The sequence below is a fragment of the Rousettus aegyptiacus genome, unplaced genomic scaffold (assembly GCF_014176215.1).
Source record: "Rousettus aegyptiacus isolate mRouAeg1 unplaced genomic scaffold, mRouAeg1.p scaffold_m13_p_12, whole genome shotgun sequence".
Taxonomy (NCBI): domain Eukaryota; kingdom Metazoa; phylum Chordata; class Mammalia; order Chiroptera; family Pteropodidae; genus Rousettus; species Rousettus aegyptiacus.
In genome coordinates, this window is record NW_023416287.1 from 8369901 (window position 1) to 8393635 (window position 23735).

General features: G+C 50.2%; 1 protein-coding gene and 1 pseudogene across 1 annotated transcript; one reads left to right on the plus strand and one right to left on the minus strand.

Moving 5' to 3' along the window:
• Positions 1–6872: 6872 nt before the first annotated feature.
• Positions 6873–23525, minus strand: LOC107510313 (somatomedin-B and thrombospondin type-1 domain-containing protein). Its single transcript, XM_016143700.2, has 5 exons — positions 23251–23525; positions 16611–16805; positions 13672–13750; positions 10919–11095; positions 6873–7364 (listed from the first exon to the last, which is right to left on the minus strand). Exons 1-5 carry the CDS (start codon positions 23492–23494, stop codon positions 7247–7249), a joined length of 813 nt encoding a protein of 270 aa, XP_015999186.2. The 5' UTR covers positions 23495–23525; the 3' UTR covers positions 6873–7246.
• On the plus strand, positions 15749–15867 carry LOC118610249 (annotated as a pseudogene).
• Positions 23526–23735: the final 210 nt, after the last annotated feature.

The window sequence follows — 23735 nt, forward strand, 5'->3', positions numbered from 1 at the left end:
TCTCATGGAGTTTATATTCTCAGAGGGCAGCGGTCCCCAACATTTTTGGCACCAGGAACCGGTGCTCCTATGAGAGTCTAATGCCCGATGAGCTGAGGCAGAGCTGAGGTGGCGATGCTGGCCCTGGAGAGTGGCCGCCAATACAGATGAAGCTTCACTCGCTCCCCGCTGCTCGCCTCCTGCTGTGCGGCCCTGTCCCTAACAGGCCATGGAGGCACCAGTCTCTGGCCCCTGTCCTAGCGGACACAGCCAATAAACAAATAGGCAACTAAGTAAACAACAAGACATAGGCGAGTGCTCAGCAGTATAAGGAAAATGAAATGCGTGGTGATGTAGCGCAGTCAGGGAAGACCCCTACCCCACCCCACCCCCAATCCCAGAGGTGGTGACTGCGAAACAACATCTGATTGACAGGAAGGGGCTAGCTAGCCACAGGAAGAGCTGGGAGAGCAGACTTTCAGGCAGACGGCACAGCAAGTAAAAAGGCCCTTAGGCAGGAACATCCTCTGGAGGCTGGCTTGGTTGGAGAAGGTTGAGGAAAGAGGAGAATGGTGGGCAGGAGACGGCAGTGGGCAGGAGGTGGGAGAGGTCAGAGGGAGCCCACCGCAAGGCCCTCGTCAAGCAGGGTGAATGACATGGAGTCTTCTCTGAGAGCAATGGGCAGCCACTGGGGGGTTTAAGCCAGGGTGCAACACAGGCCTTGCACCCAGCAGCCTCCCACATAATTAGAATGGTCCCAGCCTAAATCTAAAGGTACCTGCTCAGCCAAGGCAACATCTGAGCTCAGCCTGGAGTCACCTCCATTCATCCTTGTCTCAGCCTCCTTGTGAGCCAGACTCGAGGCACCATTAATATAAATGATGCCCTTTTCTGACTTGATTTCCAAATGAATCCAACCATTCAAGATCTCTATTCCAGGAAATGTGAAATTTATGTAATGAAAATTAAAAGAGAAACTGGGGGAACAGCTCCTTAAGTGCCTTCTTCCCGGGTAAGTGAGCCAGGTCTGCGTGTCTGGCAGGAGATGGATGGAGCCTCCGCCCAGGGCTACTGGGAACCTGAGACCTGTAGGGAGGTGGGGAGCACATTGGCTGCAGGTGGAGGAATAAAGCCCCCAGGACCCCTTTCTTCCCTCCAAAACAGAGCCATGATAATAACAGCTCATGTCCACTGCTACATACCCAGCCCTGATCTAAGCACTTTACTTACACGGGTTATCTCATTTAAAACTCGCAACAATCTGATGGGGTAGGCATTACTATTTTCCCCATTTTACAGGTAGGCTCGTATTGGAGAAATTACTTGATCAAGGTCACGTAGCAAAACAGTGGCTAAAATGAGACTCGGGTCTTTTGTCTATTACCCCCATAGTCCTTCTTGTCCAGAGTTCAGACAATGTGGAATGGAAGAAAGGCTCAGGAGTCAGAGAGACCTGAGTTTGAATCTGAGCTCCAACGACTGACCTGCTGTGTGACCCTGGACAAGCCACTTACCTCCCCGAGGCTCGATTCTTTATTAATCTCAGCCACTTCTCCACAGGGTTCATCTCCAAAGTATAGGAGATAATGTATAGAGATCCCAAGCACAAGATTTCAGATGCCCTCTCAGACTGGAAAAAAAATCTAAACTCGTAGAACTTAAAAGCCTTAGGGTAATGGCTTCAGGTATGGCTCGATCCATGGGGCTGTAAAGATGTCTTGGGCTCAGTGTTTTTTTTTCTCTCTCTCTCTCCATGTAGTGGACCTTCACTAGGAGCTCAAAGGTTATATCATTATTACAGCTAGAAGTCTTGGTTCAAACAGAGCTTCTTTTTCCCAACAGCGTAGCAAAAGCCCCAGGGATCACACTGACTAAACCACCTTGAGTCATACGCTCTTCCCATAACCACTCTCTAGAGCCAAAGGGATGGACTATGCTGATTGGTCCACCCAGGACCGATCATGCCCACACCTGGAGCTAGGGAGAGGGGTGCAGAAAGCCCAGGTTGAACCACTTGTGAACTCTAATACTGCAGGTGGAGAGTGAGAGAACGTTAACAAGGGACATTGTTTAGGATGGCAGGAGGAAGCGTCCTCACAGACAGCTGCTGCAGGTCCAGCTTCTAGCTCCTCGAGGGACAGCCCTCAGATTTGGGGTCTGAGCCTCTGCACCAGGTGAGAGCAAAAAATCTAGCAATAATAATACAGTACGTCCTAAATGCTCCATATATATTAACCAGCCTAACCTTCACATCTAAAAGAGAGGTTATTATTATCATTATCATCTCCACTTTACGGGTGGAAAACTAAGGCAAAGAGCTATTTGCCCAAGATTAAATGGCTGTTAACTGGCAAAGCAGAAAGCATATCTGGCAAAGACCATGACCCCAACCGCCATGCTGGATGCTCTATAGGTGAGCAAAGGGACTCGGTTCAAAGCCCCTAGGAGTGCTAGACGGAAGCACGTGCCTTAGGCAGAGCGCACCACGATCCAGCTCCAGCCCATCACTGGCAGCGTGTGGAAATGCAGACCCGCTATGGCAAGCTGTTCTGATTTTCCAAAATATGCCAGATTTTTATGAGAACTCTCCTGGCTTTAACATGTGGACTCAATTGTTTAAACATGGGGCAATCCAATAAAACATATAGCATCATTCTACATGTCTAGGGGGAACCAGCGACATAAATTGTGGGACCTAGTACAAAATGCAAAAGCAGGGCCCCTTGTTTAAAAACTATTACGCATTCAAAACGATACTGCAGAGCATTACCCCAAGCCCGGGCCCTTCTAAGTGCTTCGTAACTGTCCAGTTTGCCTCCTAAATACTTGTTGAATGAAAGGAAAGACAAGGAAAAAGAGAACGGACCTGTATTCGGCACCTACGATGTATCAGACATCGCTTTCCGTAATGACTAACACTTCCCAAGGGCTCACTATGTCCCAGGCACTGTAGGTACTAATACATTGAAACCTCACAGCAGTGCTCAATTATTATTCCCATTTTCTAGATGAGGAAACGGGGGCTTAGGGAAGCGAATTAATTTTGTGATCGCTAATACAGCAGAGAATTGATCTGAGGTGGCAGGGATGGGGGAGGATGTAACATAAGAGAGGGAGAGAAAAGGAAGAGGAAAAGAAGCCACCGGAGCCTGTCTCCCAAGCTGGGCCGCACTCAGGTCTCTGCCGCGACCGCGTGGAATTTGGGGGAGGCCACCGCACCCCGGAGAAGGGCCTATGGCATTTCTGAATCACGGTGTCATCCGCCCGGCTTGGCTCCTCTCCGGAGATCCAATTACTAAATGCAGCCGCATTCTTTAAAAATGTCTTTCCTCTTATGTAATGCAATAGTGACAAACGCCAAACAGATGGTGCTGTGACAAGTTTTCTGAAAGTTGATTAGGAGCTCATCTTTCAAAATGAATGTATGGGCATTTAAATGAGCTTCAGCCGGCCTCCGAACTCTAACGAGACAACTCGCTTGATGAACTGGCCATGCCCACCTTCTCCCCGCCAGGTGTTAACATGAGTGACTGGTGGTCAAGCTGACCTGTGAGCAACTGTCAGAAGATACCTGGTTTGGACAGAGTGGAGAAATACCTTGGGCTTCTCAAGAGCCCCGAAAGCTGGAGCCTCCTCCATCTATCACCAAGATGGTTTTTTTTTTTCAAACTTTCACATCGTCTTCGAGAGAGCAAACCATCTCTCTCTCCCGCAGGAAAAAGGGTTAGTCACAAACTATGTCAGATGCTGCCAGGGAGCTGTTTCTCTGCACCCCCCCCCCCCACCCCGCCCTTCTTCTCAGTGTTCAGGAATGAGATCATTTCATTTGGAGCCAATTATAGATGGAGAATGCTGGGGATGTGCAAAGCAACCTCCTCAGAGCCCTCCCCTCCCATCATCACAGGCTGTACCCTTCTGGGATGGGCAGGAACAGGAGGCTGGATGTCCGGTCCCAAGTTCAATCCCAGGGTTTGTGAAGGCCATGCATTCCTAAATCACAGCTCGGATCTGTTAAGCTAGAATGCTGGGCCATTAGCTAAATGAAGTCTGCTAGCCTCAGATGTTCAGAGCTGGATTAGTCCATAGGGATCATCACTATACAGATGGGGACACTGGGGATCAGAGAGGGGAAGGGGCTTGCTCAAGGTCACATAGCAAGTTGGTGGCAAAGCCAGATATATGGATGGCAGCTCCTCCATATCCCATGAGGAGGATGTCTGTTGTTCTGGACCTGCCCATCCCTAACACCTGCTGCTTCTGATACCGGCACCTTGAGTTTTCCTTGGGGAGCAATCCTTTCCCCACTCTTGGTCCATGTGGTTCAAGTAAGAATGACTCCTCCCCAACGTCCAGGGATGAGCACCTGGCCCATCCCCAGCCAATCAGAGCAGTCCGTTCCCCCACGGCCTGACTGGTTTTGAAATGAGCATGTGAGATGAGCAGCAACCCCAGGACTTTAGTGGAGGTTAAGGCCATTGGAAATTGGAATCTCTCTTCCTCTCAGCAATGCTGAACTAAGAGAAAGAAAACCTAGAGCCTCTGGCAGCCATCTATGCCCCCGCAAGATGCCTACCTAAGAACGAAGCCAATGCAAAGGAGAACGGAGCCAAAAGAAAGATATAAAAGCTTTCGCTTTTAAACCCCTGGATTCAGCTACACCTAAAGGCAGATCCATCCTGGATATTTTAACTACATGAGTCAAAAAGTTTTTACTTTTGTTAAAGTTGGTCGAATTTTGTCACTCATCTCCAAAGGGCCTTGACTTGAGGTCCTTAGGTGTGGGGCAAAGCTCTAGAAACATCAAACTGCACGCTCCCCACCTCCATCCTCAATACATTTCTGATTTTTTAAAAAGTATTAGCTGGATGGAGATACCTCCCCCTCCCCGGCAGATTCCCTGACTCTGCACAAGCTCCAGCAACACACTCCAGAGGAAGTACCCAAGGTCAATGCCCCATTTCCTGGCACCCAAGAGATGGCTCCGCCTTCTGGATACCTGTAAGCAAGCTGTTCCCCGCCACAGCCTCTGCCTTCCTGTCCAATCAAGAGCACAGGCTTTGGAGTTCAGTTCCAATCCGAGCGCCAACATTTCCTAATCATGACAGCTCATGCAAGTCGTTTGACTTTCCTGAGCCTCAGTTTCCTTATTTGTAAATGGTTAAAAGGTCACCTGCCTCACAGGGTCCTTGAGAGGATTAAAACGGGCATCACTATTTAGGGATGGGGGAAAATGGTAGCTACAAGAGACTCCAAAAAATACATACTGCAGAGCCTGGGCAATTGAGGCACTTACAGACTGCTCGGGAAGACAGTATCGTACCCCTGTAAAATGATTTATGCATAAAATAATTTGCACATAAAATGGCCTCCTATGGCCAAAACAAGTGTCGAGAAGGAGGCAGGGAGAGCCGGCTTCTCGGAAACCTGGCCTGGGTGTGAGTCGGCCTCGCTGGCCTCCTGGTCAGTCTGCACACTGTCCCCTCCACTGCCCCAGCCCCTCACCCCAGACCAGCATACACAGGTGTTGCTGAAAAGCTTCGCCAGTGACTCATCCGCTCCCAGAGAGAAGGACCAGACGGTGATTCCCAGAAGTGCCCAGAGTCCTGATTTAGGAAGGAGGACCGAGTAGCAGCGACATTTGGGCCAGTTGCTGCCCAGATCCAAGGACAGCCAAACTCCATACTCCACGCTCCTGAGTCCAAAGGCAGGGAACGCTGGGCCCGCACACTCTTAGCGAGGGGAGGGAGCGAGCCGCGACTCCCCCCAAACTCTCCTTTCATGACAGTAGTGCTTCCCCAAGTGGGGGACTCCATCGAGATGGTCTTACACCAACCCAGGATGGGACATTAAATAATGAACTACAAGATGGATGGCCCTTGAAAACATTATGCTAAGTGAAAGAAACCAGATACAGAAAACCATTTGTATGTTTCCATTTATATAAAATGTTCAAAATAAATCCACAGGAATGGAAAGCAGATTAGTGATTGCTTAGGGCTGGAGAGGTTTGACCAACCAATAGGGAGTAACTGCTCATGGGTACGAACGAGAACTCTTTCAGGAGGACAAAAATTGTTCTACAACTTGACTTTGGTAATGGTCGTGCAATCCTATGAATACACTTAAAAGGACTAAATTGCACCCTTGAACTGAGTGAATGGTATTGTATGTGAATTATATCTCGATAAAGCCATTAAAAACATATTAATAACAGTTGACTTGCAAGGGGAGAAAATCAGCCCCCTTTCAAGTCTCTTGTAATTGTTCTAATTCAAGGACCGAGTCGCCGTTAAATACCAGTGTGTCCGGACTGTCTCTCAAACACATGCTAATTTCTTGCTTAAACAAGAAGAGAGGCTTTACGTTCAGCAACTTGGGCAGGCAACAACACCCAGCCACACTTGTTCGGTTTCCCTCGTATTCGATTTTCCGATTGCCATTTAATTACGGCAAATGATCATCTGTCTACTCATTCGTTTATTCAGCAAATATGTATTGAGCATCACTGCATGCCGGGCACTGTTCTAGGCACAGGGGACGTAGCGGGGAACAAGGCAGACCGAAAACCCTGTCCTTGTGGTGCCGACATACTGCTAGTGTAGGGAATCTTAGCAGTAGATGCAGCTCATGGGTTTCGAAACCCCGCTCTGCCACTCAGTAGCTGAGTGACCTCGGGCAGGTGGCTTTACCTTTCTGTGCCTCAATGGCCTCACATGTAAAATGGGGGTAATAATTGCACCTAGCTCAGGATCCAGTGAGTCAATACGTGTAAAGTGCCGGGACAGTGTAGGGCACAGTGTAGGTACTTAATAAATGTTTGCTACTATTACTTATATTTATCTCTAGATGTGATAAAACAGTCCCTCTTTAAACACGTGTATTTAAGGATAAGCTGTCTTTTAAAATAAATTTATTTAAGAAAAAAAAAAGAAAAGGAGTAGAGCGTCAAAAGAAAAAAAAAAAGTCAGTGCACAGGTAAGGAGAACAGGGCAAAAGCCACCAGAGTGTGTTTAGCAGATGACATTTGGGAAGCCCCGAACTAGAGGGAGATGTTCTCAAGGCTGCGACTCAGTTGACACCCAGTGGAAACACAGAGCTATTTTCAGTGTCAACATAAGGATGAGGCTTCTTCCTCTAGTCTCAAATTTGCAGACTTCTCCTCGCTCCCTGGTGTTATGGGATCCCAAGCTGGGGGTGGGGGGTGGGTTCCCTGCCAACTGAGAAGGCTTTGGGAAGAAAGGGGCTGGACAGTTAGGGGGCTGCAGTGCTAGATGAAGACGAGGTTGTGGACCTCGGGGCAAGAACAGTCCCGGAGCTGCCCGAGCCTCTCCCAGGTCCCCCGGCACCGGGGGTGGCCGGCCGCTTGCCACAGCAACAGCTGGTTCCTGCAAGAGATGGGGCTGGTTTAGTGGCATAATGAATCTCTGGGCTCTGGAGACATTTGCCTGTGTGGGCCCCTTCCTCCGTGCAAAAAAATATTTTTAATTCACAGTTTATGAGTGCATTGTATGAAGATCGCTATAACCCAGGCTGGATTCATTATTAGATCTTTATGATTATTATATCTTTTTTTTTTCTTCTGATTTGAAAAGAAATTAATTTAAAGGTTTTTTTCATGGGCCCTAAAAGTGGGCGAGCACTGGGACCTGTGTCTACTGTGCCTGATGGAGAATGGCCCTGAGCTGGCTACAGAGCACTGACCCCAGAGGCCACACAGGGCAATCCAGACCCAGCTCTTAGGATCTGGTGAGGTGGCAAACCTGGCAAGTTTCTTAACCTTCCTCCTGTTGGGAGGCAATACAGTGGTGTGAGTAAGAACCGAGCCCTGGAATCAGCAGGGGTCATGACCCAGCTCCTACGAGCCTCCTCTGTCTCTTCGATGGACCACAGAGATAGCCATAATCTCTGCCTCTCTGAAGTGCTGAAAGGGTTCTATGAGATGCTCTGTGCAGAGAAAATAAAATGATCATGACAATAATAGCTAACCATGTCAGCAACAAGAATGAAAGAGCTAATGCTACATACAAGGCAGCCATGTGGGTGAAATTTGCAAACCTCATATCAAGCAAAAGAAGCTAGATTCCAAAAGGTACACCCAGCATCTTTTCGTGTATGTAAAGTTTGAAAAAAAAAGCAAAATTAAACTAGAGTGTTCCGGGCTCTCTACTGAGGTGAGTAAAGCTATTAGGAGAACTGTACAATGGATTACCGTAATAGTCAGTGTGGAGGTTTCTTTTATGGGGAGGGCAGGGCCTGTGGTTAGGGGGTATTTGGGGGGCTGGCCAGGTTTTGTTTCTTGACTGGTGACTACCCAGGTATATCTCCTTTCCAAATATTTATTAACCTGTTGATACATGTTTTAGCTAATTCTCTGTAGGTATAATTCAAATCTTCTTTTAAAAAATGCAAGTAATAACAATAATAAACACCGATTGAGTATCTATTAAGTGCCTAGCACTGTCCTAAGCATCTTAATATAGTGCCTGGCACATAATAGGTGCTTCACAAATAATAGCATTTAAAGTTACCATTATTATTGCCATCCTCATTGTATAAAATGGAGTTAATGTCCCTTGTCTCAAAAAGGCTTGGGAGTCCTAAATGATGTAAAGCATCTACCTGGTGCCTGGTATACAGTAGGTGCATGACTATGGCAGGTGTTCTTTCTGCTTGTCCCAAACTCAGAGACACTTCTCAGGCTAAATAAACCCTCCTAAAATCCCCACCCGACAGGCTAATCCCTCCCGGGTCCGTGCCCTTTGCACGCCCGCCCTCGCCAGCTGCCCACGGAAAGAATCCAGCTGACAGCTCGCCTCTATCCTCACTTTGATCCTCCTCCTCTGCCCAGTCCTGCCTGGTGAGCTCATGCCCCAATCAGACCTTCCGTCACCTGTTGTGAGCCTGGCCGGGGTGGGACTGGGGAGTGGTGGCTCTCTCTGGCACAGCCCTGGCTCTCTCTTCATTCCTGCCCCTCCCTGGTGGAGCCAGAGGTTCCTACAACACTCATCTAGGCCTCACCAACTGCCATGTTCCTCGTCCTGGAGTATTTGCATCCAAAAAGAAAAATTTGGAATTAATCAGAGTTTTAGGGCTAGAAAGGCGTATCCAGAGATAGATGGATAAACCAAAGCTCTAACAAGTGAGCACGTAGCCCAAAGAATGACTCTCTAATGGTAGGATCTCAGGTCTAGGACACATAAGCAGAAGAAAAGTCGGAGGAGGGTAGACAGAGAAGGCCTCACTAGAGTGTGATCATACTGTCTGCCATTTATTCACTGGGCACCTACTATGTACCAGGTTCATCACATCCATTACATTTCATTTTCGTAAAGTATGTATGATTATTTTAGCCATTATGTAAGTTAGATACGACGACAGCGGCTTCCACTACTGAGCATCTGTGAGAAGCCAGGTGCTATACAAAGGGCACGGGATCATCCCCCAACATGAGTGGTGGGGACTTCCGGGGTCAGGTGGAGGCTTAGCCCAGAGTCACACAGCTAGTAAGGGCCGGAGGTTGGGTTTGAACCCAGATCTGTGCAGTCCTAGCGCCTCTTGTTCAGGCACATCTGTCCCCTAACGCCCCATCTGTCACTGGCCTTCCCTGCTCTAGGTTTGCAGTGAGTACGGCTGCTCAATTTTCAAAGGCAGAAATTAACACTGTTAGGAATAGGAGAAGTCCCTGGATGGACCCCGGAAGGTGCTCTTGTTGCTACGTGACAATAATCCCCGGGAAAGCACTGGCAGTGAGAACAGAAGAGGTTCTGCCACTTGCTGGGTGTGTGACTTTGGGTACCTCTTCACATCCCAGTCTCCTCATCTGGAAAGTAAAGGTCCTAAAAGTATCCGCTGGGGTTAACGGACTGTTTCGATGGCATACTGTGTGTCGGTGTGTCCTCGCTTCCTTCCACGCTCCCCCTCGGTCACTCCGCTCCAGCCACGATGGCCGCACGCTCCTGCCTCAGGGCCTTTGCACTTGCTGTGCCCTCTGCCCGGAACGCCTTCCCCCAAATGTCCACACGGCTCCCTCCCTCATTTCCCTCAGACCTCTGTTCAAATGTCACCTCCTCAGTGTCATCTTCCTTGAAAAATAACAGCCCCCAGAACTTCCCACTCATTCTGCTTCCTTTCCTCATCTCCCTCCTGACAAATTAAGGATTTACTTGCCTAACGTCTGTCTCTTCACAGCAGAATGTCGTCTCTGTAAAGAAGGGGCCACATCCGTTTTTTTCACGGTGTCTTCCCAGTGCCCAAAACATTGCCCGGCACGTGCTCAATAGTAAGTGCTCAACAAATATTTATTGAATGAATGAATAGATAGGTGCATGAATTAATATAAAGAGGTTAGAAGAATGCTTAGCACATAGTAAGCACTCAGTATCAGCTGCTGTTATAAGTAGCATGTTAAGTACTTTCTGAGACACTTCCCTTGTGAGAGGAGATCTAAGGGGATGATATAAGCCCCAAAATGAGTATCTTGCAGTGTGACCTTGGCTAAGGCACACTGCCTCTCTGAGCCTCAGTTTCCCCATCTATAAAATGAGAGTAACCAAACTTGGCTTTTAAAGGGAATTGTAAGGATTCGACAATAATATCAGCTCCCTTTTCTTGAGGTCTTTCTGGATGCCAGGAGCTATGTTAAGTCCTTGACATGCATAATCGCACTTAAACTTCACCAATACCCCGTGGAAGGCTTCTTTTATTAAGTGCTTTTTCAGATGAGGAAATTGGGGTTCAGAGAGGTATGAGATTTGCCCCGAGTCACACAGCTCTAAGAGGCAGGAGCTGCTCTTCCTCAGACACTGAGACCAGGACCTTCCAAGAACTGGCCCTGACCAGAGATCAGCCTCTCGCTCCTTGGGCACCATCAACTCTCAGGCAGCAAAGAAACCCCAGACTCTGCAGTCACAGGTTCCCGTGTCCTGGCCCCACTGCTCACCCGGCAGCCTCGCCACCGTCTCCGTAGCAACGCCGGCTCCTGGTGTCCTGGGCAGGCCACTCACACCTCACACAGACCACGTGACCCTGGGTCAGATACTTCATCCACTGGGCATGGGGTGCCCTCACCTGCCGGCAGCTCCCGGGAATAGGCCCCAGACGGAACTGGACACAGTACCTGCAGCCGCACAAGGAGACACCACCCCAAGCACCTGTGAGCATTTATGAAGCGCCTACTGTACACCCAGTCCTATGGAGGCCCAGGCTGGTCCAATGTCTCCCCGACATAGCAACCTTTCGGGCAATCCAATTTATATCAACAGGTTGCATACAAGAGACTCGGCTCCTGCTTTTTAAGTTAACCTCATTGAGGGCTTCCAGGCGTCAGGCTCGTATCCGAAAGCCTGCATGGTTCATTTCTCATCTGTCTCCCCACTAGTATGTGAGCCCCACAGAGGCAGGGATTTGTGTCTGTTCCGTTCATGGTTGCATCCAACTCCTAGAAAAGTCCCGACTCAGTAAAAATTTGCAGAATGAATCATTGGTCCAATGGACTAGAGAGAAACCCTGCGAGGCAGGTGTTGCCCCAGTCTACAGATTAAGAAACTGAGGACCAACGAGTTAATTTGCCCAGGGTCACACAGCTACGAAGTGGTCATGCCTAAAATGGAACCACCTGACCCGGAAAAGCCTAAATTGACACTCCTAACCATTCCATTCCATTTTACAAAATTTCCTATTTTGTAGAAGAGATTCTCTACAGGAATTATTTTGAAAGGGAAGCTCCCTCTTCTAGGGTATCTGAAATAAAAGCCAATTCGTCAGAATTTTGCTTCTACCCAACTTCTCTACAAGAAGCAGTAAACAGCGCCCCCTGCTGGAGAAGATACAGCTTGTCAAGGACTCGGGGATGACTCTGTGTGGGGCTGGTGCCCCCTGGTGGCTGCAGTCTCTGGGAGGCCTGAGGAGAAGAGTTTTCTAGGAAGGAACCTGTCCCCAAGCTCCTTTCTCTCTGAGCTGCCCCAGACCTCCTCAGGAATTTGTTCCTTACCAGGGCCTGTGATAAATGGAAAGTCTGTCTTCCCAACACGCTCCCGCTTCCCCTTTTGGTGGTGTATTTGGGGGAACTCTTGCCCCCGCGCTTTTTGGTCTTGGAAGAGCAATCAATCACGGTGACTGGTCCTGGCTCCCCACACCTGCCACTAGCCTTCACGGATGACTGAAGCTGACCCATCAGAGTTCCCATCCTCCTGGCCACAGTGATTGTTTCAGGGATGGGCCTGGGATCCAAGCAGGACCAATAACAGTCTCCTCCAGAAATGGCACGCCAAGACTAGGAGGAGAGGCTCCTTCCACTGGCGTTGCTGAGCTGGGAGGATGTGGGGCTGCTGGTGGCCATACTGGCCAGTTCAGGGAGCATGGCTGCCTGAGAATGAAGCCAATACATGGAGAGAGAGGGAAGGGAAGAGAGAGAGAGAGGAGAGAGAGAGAGAGAAAGGGGGGGCGGTGAGGATGAGAGTGAGTTCTGACATTATTTGGCCTCTTGGCTCCAGCCATGCTCGAAGTAATACTGTTTCAAAACCTCCTATCCAGTTATGTAAACCAATAATTCTCCTTTTCACTTGAGTCAGTTCGAGCTGAGTTTCTGTCACTTGCAATGAAAAGAATCCTAACTAATACAGCTCTCCTCTCCATCTCCGCTGTCACTGCCTTCGTTCAGACCTTATTCTTTCAACTGACATTTATTGAGTATCTGCCGTGTGCCAGGCACCGTCCTGGAAGCTTGACCCCCGTCACCACCGTCCCCAACACACTGGTCTGTCTCCAGTCCCTGCAATTCCCCCTTCACAAGGCGCAGGGCTACCACCCTCATCTAAACCACTGTGTCTCTCATCCGGACCATTGCAGTAGCCTCCCCATTGGCCTCCTGACTCCCTCCTTGCAGCTCTGCAATCGAGTCTCTAAATAGCATTCCGAGGGACCATGTGAAAATCTAATTCAGATCACGTCACTCCTCTGCTCAAAACCCTCCCGCGATTCCCATCTCATATGAGAAAGCACCCAACTTCCCACCACACTCTATAGGCCCTGTGGGATCTGACCCACCCCACCCCCATATATTTCTGACTTTATTTCCTATTCTTTCACTCTCCCTGCCCGCCAGCCACACTGGTCTTCTTGGCAGCCCTTGAACACACCAGGAGCGCCCTGCCTCAGGACCTTTGTACGTGCTGGTCCCTTTTTCAGGCACACTCTTCCCACAGAAAGCCTTCTCTAGATCTTAGTTCAAATACTTTCTCAGTGAGGATATCCCCGGCACCCCGTCCTGTTCCCTGCTTTATTTTTCTTCATAGCACCTGCGCCCTGTGACATGCTAGTTATTTATTTATTGTCTCTCCTTTAACTAGACTGTCCCCTTCATGAGGACATGTGTTTTTGTCCTTTTTTGTTCCTTGCTGTAGCCCCAGGCCTAGCACACTGCCTGCCATATAATGGGCACTCAGTAAACGTTGAGCGGATGGATGGATGGATGGATGGATGGATGGATGGATGGATGGATGGATGAAGGAAGTTGAATGGAGACCAATTATTAAGAACTTCAAAATCTGTGTTAATGAGCTTGCGAATATAACAGGACAAGAAATAGAGAGATATTGAAACTGTCAACATAAGAGAAAGACAAGATGAACGTTTAATCCAAGGGAAAGGTCCACAAATTTTAGTTTGCTTGTGGGTACATTGGCTCCAACTTACCCTGCTGTCTCCTTCTCCTTGGCGACACCTTGCTTTTTCCGCTCTTTGCCGTAGCTGCCCGTGGTTATCAGAGCAGGGACTGTGGGCCAAGGAGAAAACAGAGTTAGGTAGCTCAGCACCCCCTAGGCTAGGACGCCACAGGAAGCAGGGACAGGTACTCCTGCCGTGGAGTCATTGATGCGGCAGCCCTAAGGAGATGATAGGATCCTGAAACTGGCGGTCCCCACTAGCACACTTTATGCAATGCTGGAGGCAAGATCGCATTTATTTCTGAGAGTCAGGGACTACCACAGTGGCTTGCATAGTGGGCCTCGAAAGTTTTTCAAATGAATGATTTTGATAAATAATGAATGAGTAAAAAAGTAGATACAAGGGTTAATAAGTGGATGGATGGATGGATGGATGGATGGATGGATGGATGGATAAAATGATGGAAGGAAGGCAGAAAGGATGGATGACGGGTAAATAAATGGGAAGATGGGAGGATAGAAAAAGGAGAGATGGAGAGATGATAAATGGAAAGAAGGAGGGATGGAGAGATGACAGGTGGATGGACAGGTGAATGGATAAGAGAAAGGGATGGGAAAGTGGATGGATAGATGGGTGAACGAATGGGTGGGAGGACATAAGGATAGAAGAAAGAAGGTACAGAGGGATGGACGGATTAATGAATTAACCTAATCATTTCCTCGGGCCGACTTCCAGGTCTCTTCCTTCCTAGAGCAGACAGAGACCACTGGGAAGGAGAGTCGAGGGTCAGTCCCGAAGAGACTGGTGATTCCTTAGGAACATAAAAATGCCAAAGGAAATCCCTGCCCCTCGCCATTCTCTGAGTGATGGAACTGAATCAAAGATTTGGTGTTGAACTAATGCTTGTGACCTAGACAAGGGCCACACAGGGCCGGGGCGTGGGGAGGTGGGGCGGGCGGGAATCCCAGGCCCTTCCTCCCTGCTACTGCCATAGAGACTGGGCTTGGTTTTTGCCATACACACTTAATACACAAATTCCCTTCCCTCCGGCATCCCTGGTGCTTCCGTTGGTTCAGCCCGAAGCAATGAAGAGAGCCCCAGAGAAGCCCGGGTTCTAGTCCCAGCTCTGTCTCTTATAGCTGAGTGATCTCCGTCAAGCTACTGCACCTCTCTGAGGCCCCGTCTCCTCATCAGCGAAATGGGGATAACGCTAGTACCTACATCGTAGAGTTATTTAAGATGAGCCATGTATTTTGGGCAAGTTTTGTGCCTCCCTGAGCCTTGGTTGCCCCTTCTCTAAAATGAGAATAGGAACACTGGCCTTCCAGAGTCAAGGAATGTGGCAACGTGCTTGCGCATAGTGGGGCGGCCAGGAAGATTTCCCCAGGAAAACCGACAAGCAGGCAGGAAATGGTGGGCTGGGCAAGGTTAGATGCGAGTGGCAGGGGAGAGGGAGAAGGATTTCAGGGAAAGGAAACGACTTTCCCGACTTTCCCGCTGCCAGAACCCGGTGCAGCCACCATCCTCTCTCACCTGCACCGCCGCGCTCACCTCTCTCCCGATCTCCCTGCTCCCCTCGGGCCCCTTTCAGTCTGCTCTCCCCACAGCAGCCAGAGCGACCCTTTAAAACACAGGCGGAGGGAGGGAGGAGACGAGGTCACAGGAGGCTAGAGCCAGATCATATGGAGTGTACAGACCATGATGAAGAGTTTGGGTTTCACCCTGAGGCTGCCGGGGAGCTACTGAAGAATTTAAAGCAGGAGGGAGCGCCATGTAAGAGTCGCGCTGTAGAATGAGCTCCCCTCCCTGCCGGGCTGTAGCATGGGGAGAGATCGGAAGGGTACAATTTAGCCCGGCCACCTGCTATTCTACCCCTTCGGGAAAATCACTTTCACTCTCTCGGTCAATTTCTGCAGCGGTAAAATGGGCATCAGCTATTTTCTGGAGTGGTATAAAAATCTTTTGTCAGGGTATGCGATGTAGCCGACATCCGTAGTTTTGCCTGCGCTGCATCCATTCTCCCAATTTTCCTTTGGCGAACACCCCTCCCCTACGCTCATTCAGATGGGACCGCCCTCCACCTCCCAGCATCAAAGGGAGTACCCTCGTCTATGGCTATGCTATCCTGAACGAGCCCAATCCCATCTGATCTTGGAAGCTAAGCAGGGTCGGGCCTGGTTAGTACTTGGATGGGAGACCACCTAGGAAGACCAGGTGCTGTCCGTGTAAAAAAAAATAAAAAAATAAGGGATCGTAAGCTGACAAGGTCCTTGCAACCTTTGAGGTCGCAACCAAGGGTTGCCTCGCCTAAAAGAGAGAGAGAGAGAAAGAGAAAGAGAAAGAGAGAGAGAGAGAGAGAGAGAGAGAGAGAGAGCGAGCGAGCGCACCCTCCCAGGCTTGGTTAATCAGAGTATCCTGTATCTCAGGCCATACTGATTGGTTCAGGTGTAGATACATGACCCAGGTCAAACCAATGAGATTTCATCCCAGGACATTTACTGAAACTATGGAAAAAGAGGGCATTTCTTCCAGCTGATCAAAGACCATTATAGGGGAGGAACCTGTCTGAGAATGAGGCCAACTCAGAGGAAAACAGATTCCTGATGAAGACAGATTCCTGGCAACATCATGTGAGCCCCTGGGTCCAGCCATACCTGAATGCAGCCATTCAAATTTTAGTTACATGGGCCATGCATTCTTGCTCCAGTCAGTTTAAGTTAGGTTTCCCATCATTGGGCATTCAAAGCCTTGACTGAGTCACACTGGGAGATGAGTAGCAAGAAGATGTTGAGATGCCCAAAAGAAATCAGAGCTTCTTACCTCATTCCCAAGGTGAGGAGAGGAAATCCGGGCAAAAGGAAGGCGAAGCCCCACCCCGAACTCAGACCAACCCCCCCACCCCACCCCACCCACACACAGGATCTGACATCCGCCCCTGGTGGCTGCCCCTGGTGGCCAACTCAACTCACGCAAGGACTGCTGGCATGCCACTCCCTGGTGGCTCTGGTACTCCACACAGCCAGCCTGCTCTTCCAGAGGTGGACACAGAGCACCCCCGTTCCTTGGCTCCTGCAGGACCTGCCTCTGGCGGACACGGTAGGAGACCTGACAGGGCTGGACACAGCGACTCCAGCCACTCCACTCGGCCACAACGCAGGAGACCGCTGGAAGAGAAAGCAACGTCTCCAAAAACGGCCCTGGCGCCTGCTGTGGGGTGGCCTCAAGCCGGTCACTCAACACTCTGAACCTCGGGAAGCTCCCGAGTGAATTGTTTTTAGGATTTAAGATGATATAATCTACGTGAGATGTGTGTGTACATATTCCCCCTAGGAGCCATGGTGCGGTATTTGCCAGTTCGGTGTTCACAGCGATTTTGTAGAACATAACTATTGTGGATTGTGAGAACCGATTGTGTATATTTATACACACACACAAACACACAGAGGAATTATAAATACCAAATTCGGCGCAGTGGTTACCTCTGAGGAGAGAAGAAATAAAAGCGACTGGGGAGAGAAACACAAGCTCCAGTAACTTCTGTCAAAGCTTGGTGTTTTTAGGTTTTCAGGAGGGTTTGTTATATTATTCTCTCTATCTTGGAGTATGTCTGAAATATTTCATCATAAAAAAAGAAGGAATGTGCTAGGAGCCCACGTCCTTGGGATGCTCCATGTACCGCCTCCCCCCCCCCCCAATCAGGATCCCAATGAGTAGGTATTTTTTGACGGTGTGGCCTCTGGGACCTTCAGCTTCTTCATCTAAATCCATAATCCCGGTCTAGGGCTGAACCAGACAGAGAAGGCAGTCTGGCCGGAACACAGAATCTGAGGACTTCCCCCGAGGAAGAATTCCCATGGATGTGCCAATGATCCTTGACGCTGACACACACGTATAGTCACACACATACGGGGCAGCTCCTACTCTCAAAATTAATGCACTCATCCCACAGGTATTTACCGAGCGGCTACCGTGAGCCAGGGGGACACAGTGGTGAACAAGGAAAGCGGGCCTGTCCTTGTGAAAAGCACTCATCGGCTATGAGCCGTGAACTGAGGGAGTGAGGGGATTGTGTTATAAACGCAGCCAGCTGGCTTCTGGCGGAAGTCACACTGCTCATGCGGTTCTCCACTCCCAGCAGAACTGAAATGCTCAGAGGACGGAAGGAAGGAGGAGGGAGGGAGGGAAGAAGCAGGGAGGAAATCGAATGTGGCAGCCTAACAATCATGAGTGCTTTCACTATCCACCTAATAATGACATCAATTATGTGACTGGTGCTGAGTCACATACCCGACTTCATGTAATTCTCATGACAATCGTAGGAGATGGTGCCCTCCAGAGACCTATGCATCACAGAGGCTCCCTGACCCCGAGATGGCAGTTGAGTTCGGCCAGTGGTGGGGCACCAGCATGGAGGAGAGGCCGGCCCACGGGCCACTGTCCCTGCCCCTCACCTCAGCCCCGCTCCTGGTGGGGGGGACCCTCAGCCGTGCGTCCTGCTCTCCCCAGCCTCCGACAACACTGTTTCCTCTTGTGCCCCATTGTGAACAGAGCCCTCATCAAATTCTCTTCCATTCCGCCCTTCTGGGCATACCATCTGTCACTTGCCAGGACCTCAGTTCCTATACGTATCTGTACTATTGGCAAATGATTTCACAGAGGAGGAAAGTGAGACTCAAGAGGGCAGAATATCTACCTGACTTGAGCCAAGCCGCTGGAGTCAGACAATGCTGGGTTCGAACTGCAGTCTCACCGCACTGGCACAATAACAGACGGGGAGCACTGAGCAGAGTGTACGCGTTCAGTGCGACAGGGGTCTTTACACATTGATTGATCTACTATGTAGGGCCTACTGCGTGCCAAGCACTGGGCCAGGTTCTGGAAACACAGATGAGCAACGTGGAAAAAGCCCCTGCCCTCGAGGAGTTGACATTCCACAGGAGAAGGACGATAAACAATATGAAGTCATTTCAATCAGAGTAAGAACAGCGGGGGGCGGGGGGAGGGGGTGATGAGAACTGTTTTAGATGGAGGGGTCAGGGAGGGCCTCTGTGACAAAGAACCTCTGAGGAGGTGAGGGAAGGAGCTGTGCAGGTATCCGGGGTGGGGGAGAAGCGGGGGAAGTGTTCTAGGCAGAGGGAAGGGGCAGTGCAAAGGCCCTGAGGCAGGGTCAAGGTCGTATGCTGAAGGGACAATGAGGAGGCCAGTGTGACTGAAGCAGAACAAGCAGCGGGCAAAGTGCTAGGAAGCAATGTCAGGGAGGGGGCAGGGAGCAACAGCATCCAGGACTCCTGTCAGGAGGCTGGATTTTATTCTATGCCTAAAAAAGAAACAAACTATTGCTGGGTTCTGAGCAGAAGAGTGACATTATCACATTTAAGGTTTTAATAGGATGTCCCTGGCTAGTGGGGGGGGAGGGGCAGAGGTGGGGGGTCAGGGGAGTGGGCGGTGCTTAGCGTAGAAGCAGGAAGGTCAGCAAGATGGCTGCTGCAGTTGTCCAGACCTAGTCTACGTCAGAAGGAGCCACTAGAAGAAATGAGTTTTGTGTCACTGAAAGTGTTCGCAGAGCAGGTGGAAAACCTGGCAGGAAGACTGAAGACCATGCTCAGGCACTGGCTGGGCAGGTGCACCCCGGGATAGTAACACGGTCCCACTCTGATTTCCTGCCCTGCCCTGCCAGTCAGGCAGGTGAGAGATTTTGCAGAAAATTAAGCCTACGCCATCCTACACATAGCCTTTCCATGTCACTGGCATCTGTGAAGTCACCAAGCAGCACGCGCATGTGACATTCCCAGGGAACTGTCATCACCCCTCACCTAGGCCCAGGGTTGCGACTCAGTACATTCATGTGATTATTCACATCTTGTCAGCTCCACGGAGTCGGGGTCCCTGTTTACTGCTGAATCCCAGCACTGAGCACAGTACCTGGCACACAGGGACCCAATAAATAACAAGTCCCTGAAATCCGTGAATACCGAATGAGCACATCTGGTCTTAGTGACAACAAAGGAAGTAAGACCACAGGTTGGCGTTGCAAAAAGGGACCACCAGATGGCGGTGTTTCTCAAAACAAAGGCCATCCCACTTTCGGAGTAAAGGAGAAATTCTAGTTTATCAGTGGAGCTAAAAAAGGGCCGGGATGATATGGGAGGTTTGAAGGCTGCTTGTCCAGCCCTGGAGAGCCAGATAACATCGTGCCAGCTGAGCCTGCTGGAGCCAGTCTGAATTTCCCACAGTCCCCTTGGATCCCTCTGCCTCTACTCTGACAGGCCCAGGCTCGGCAGGAAAGGCCTTTCTGGACAATCCAAATCCCGCCTTCTTCTCTGAACCTCCGCCCAGCCCCCTGACCAGCCATCCTCTCCACTGTCTATCAAAAGAATTTTTCTGGAATATAGTTCTGGCCTGTCACCTGAAAGCTTTCAGGGGCTCCCGTATCCTACTGAGGTGGTTCACAAAAAGTCTTTTTTTTTTTTTTGATAGTGGAACAGAGAGACCCCCGAGCATTGTGGCTAAAAATGGAAGTGTCCCTGCAACACAGCCTCAGTCACTCGCTCCGTCCTCCTCCTATTTAACGTCTCAGCAGTCTTTTACTTTGAGTTCCCTGAAATGCATGGTCTCCCACAGCTCAGTAGTGGGCAGCCATCATTTCTACCCTCCCAGCTTCCTTACCTCTGTCCTCTGGTAATAATGCCTCTGTTTTCCTTTGAGGAACCAACCCTCCCCACTCTCCGCCCATGTAGGTTCAGACAGAGCTGAGCTCACCCTCTCATTCCTGGCATGGGGCATGTGACCCAGACATGGCTAATTGACATGTTCCTTCTCCTAGGCTCAGTGATCAATTGGGTCATGGATGTGCATGTAACCCCAACTGGGCCTATGCTAACCATCCCTAGGATTTGGAAGAAATGGAAAAAGGATGCTCTCCTTCTACTAGGGACACCAGTTTGGAGCTACTGGGTACTACCTTTGCCACCATTTGGTGACAGTGTGCTTGAGAATGAAGCTAACACAAGGAGAGACGAAAAGGTGGAAAGAGAGTCCTGATGACGTCATCATTGGAGACCCTGGATCCAGCCATGCCTGAAACCAGACCCACGGATTGTTTTTCAGTTGCCTGAGTCAATGGATTTCCTTGTCAAAGTCAATACTAGTTGTGCCACAACACTAAGAGTACTGACTAGTACAACGAATACGTAAGAGTATAAACGGGGACATTGATCCTCACAGAGTTGAAGTGAGAATTAAAGAGTATGAAATACATGGAAACGTTCAGTAAAGAACTTGAAAAATGTGAAGCAATGGTGTCCATCCTTTCAGGCCTTACCAGTCACTCCATCCTCACCCTCTCCCTGCCTCCACCCCATCTTCACCCTGCCATTTCCAAGCCTCGTCTTGCTCTGACTGAAATTGTTTATTTCTTTCACGGGTACTCTGTCTCTCAAAAACTAGACTATAAGCTTGACGGGGACCGGAGCCCCATCTTTTCAGCCTCCATGCCTTCTTGCTGAGCTGGGCACACAGTGGGTGGCCAGCAATGTGACCGAACTGACAATGTCAAGTGCACCTGGAGACTCGAGTTTCCCTTTCCCAAATGCTTAAGTCCCTCCTACCTTTGAGCAACCAGATAATATTGTGATCTGGAGCCAGACTGCTCGGGTTCAAACCCCAGATCTGCCGCTGAAGAGCTGTGCAACTATGAGCAGGTCACTACTTCTCTGTACCTCAGTTCCTCATCTATAAAATGGACAAGAAGACACTATTCCATAGGGTTGTGATGAAATCTGAAGGAGACAATTTATTTAAAGCACTTTAGACAGTACCTCCCTGGCACACGGTAAGTACTCAGTAAATGTTAGGGGGGTTTTTTTGTGTTCGTTTTTTAAGTCATTCTCAATATCTCTTTCTATCACAAGCAATTACTAAACTCAATGTTGTCCCCTAAGTCACTCATGAAAAATACATACTTCTCTCCATACCTTGCTTCCTAACTGGTCCCCATGTCCAGGGAGGCTCAGTGCCCACCAACCCAAGCACTTTATACAACGGAAAACGCAGAGGAGCTGATAACATCGTGTGAGTCCGTGGACGAAGGTCAGACCATGGGAAAGTACCACGGATCCATCTGCCTGGCCCCCTCCATGTGCTGGAGCAGGGGAGCCACTCCGGGTGCAGCCCCACAATCCGAATGTCCCCATGGCTGCATGCGCTCTCCGCACCCAAAACAGGTGTGTACAAAAGTGTTCCCAAGACGGTCCTTGTGCATGTTTATCCTGGGGGAGTCTCATTTGCTATGATTTGGGAAGACACCACAGCCCAGATTACTTTTTCCTCTTCCCGCTGCCTGAATGTCCACCTTTAGCCATTCAAACTTGCCAGAAGCAGCAAGGCACTAGAAGACGTGACTCAGACCTGGTCCAAAACCTGCTGGGTGACCTTGGCTGGCCAAAGCCCTCTCCTCTCTGTGCCACGCTTTTCTCATCTGCCGAATGGGGACATTATTATGTGCGAGAACCCCAGAATGCTGTGAGAAAGTAATCAAGTTTGATGAGACCCCCAGCCCAAAGTTGGTAAGTGATCAACAAATGTTGGGTCCCTTCAATTTTGAGTTGTTAAAAATTTCCCCCTCTTTTAAATGTAAATTCCCGAAGGACCACTGATATCACAGGGTAGAAATGCCCAATCGCTGTTCCCCACCCCCCACCAAGGAAAGTTGGATCATGTCCACTTTACAAGGAGACAGAATTTAGATTTCTGTCTCCAGTGGGTGTGAAAAACTTACTCCTGGGATTTAAAAAAGACAAAGTCCCCCCTACTAGTGACTCAACAAAAGCACCCCCTGATTTCAGAACCCGCGGGGTTCCACTCTTGGCAGGGGTCTTTATAGGGAATGCTTAAGGCCATCCGGCACAGGGAGCTGCATAAGCATCAGGCCCCCTGCCTGCCCCCCAAGTTTTAGCCCGCTCCTCCTCCCACTCCACCCACTTCCTCTGCCCCTCCTGGACCACCCAGCACGGGTGCTCACACCCTCTCGGGGTCCTTCCACTCCAAGCCCTCTCCAGGCTTCAGCGGGTCCCTTGGTCTTCTCAGTACCCTCTCCATTTACCTTGTGAACCCCCTGCCCGCAATGTAGCCTGCGTGCCCGCTCCTCCCTCACGCGCCTCCAGGCCTCACGCCCTTCCCCCAGCTAGAGTTGCCAGATAAAATACAGATAAAGTTAACGCCCAGTTAATTCGGAATTTTAGAAAAATAAGCTGTACCTTTTAATATAAGTATGGCCCGTGCAATATTTAGGACGTATTTATAGTAAAAAATATATATATATATATATAGGTTGTTTATCTGAAATTCAAGTTTAACTGGGCACGGTGTATTTTTATTTGCTATATGTGGCACCCTACCCTAACCCAAGCACCCTCAACTCTCTCTCAGCCCTCCACGCCGCACGTGTCCATTTGCTGCAGGTGTCCTGCGTCTGTCACCCGTGCCTGGGGGACGCGCCCCCACCGCTCACCCTTCTCGCTCCAGTCCTGCGCGTCCGCATCCCTCACTCGCCCGCGCCCGTAGCCTCCGCGCGCAGCGCTCGGCCCGCAGCCCCTGCTCCCGGGGCCTCACCTGGGCAGGCCCGCGCGTAGTCCGCGCAGCAGTCCCGCACGGCGCCGCACGCCTGGTCACAGAAGCAGCGCGGGGGCCCGCGGGCGGCGCAGGTCAGGTCACGGCCGGGGCAGCAGCGGCCCAGCGCGGCACAGCCCTGTCCAGGCCACAGCGTGCCCGGCGGGCCTCCCGCCGGGGACATCGTGGCCACTGCGGCCAGGGCGAGCGCCAGGGGTAGGATCCCCGCCGCTCCGCTCCTGGCCATCACAGGGCTCAGGCTCGGGACCGGACGCCAACAGGAACCGACCCTAGGGACCCGCCCCGCATCGGGGCGGAGGCTCCCCGCTCGACCCCTCCCCTACCTGTCATGGAACTGATCCACCTCCATTCGTCCCATCCAAACTTTGCATAACTAGTTGTGGTGAAATATCAAGATAATGGTAATGATAACCGCAACAACTTTGCAGGGTTCCCCAATGCCCCTAGGTTCCAGAGAAATAGAGGTG

What these genes read in the sequence shown, in the direction of transcription:
- LOC107510313 (XM_016143700.2), bottom strand. Translation starts at nt 23,494, where the DNA reads ATGGCCAGGAGCGGAGCGGCGGGGATCCTACCCCTGGCGCTCGCCCTG. An exon ending in AAGGAGAAGGAGACAGCAGG is followed by an intron (nt 11,096 to 13,671) that starts GTAAGTTGGAGC and finishes GTGCGGCTGCAG; the next exon opens with GTACTGTGTCCAGTTCCGTC. An exon ending in GACGGTGGCGAGGCTGCCGG is followed by an intron (nt 7,365 to 10,918) that starts GTGAGCAGTGGG and finishes CATCTCTTGCAG; the next exon opens with GAACCAGCTGTTGCTGTGGC.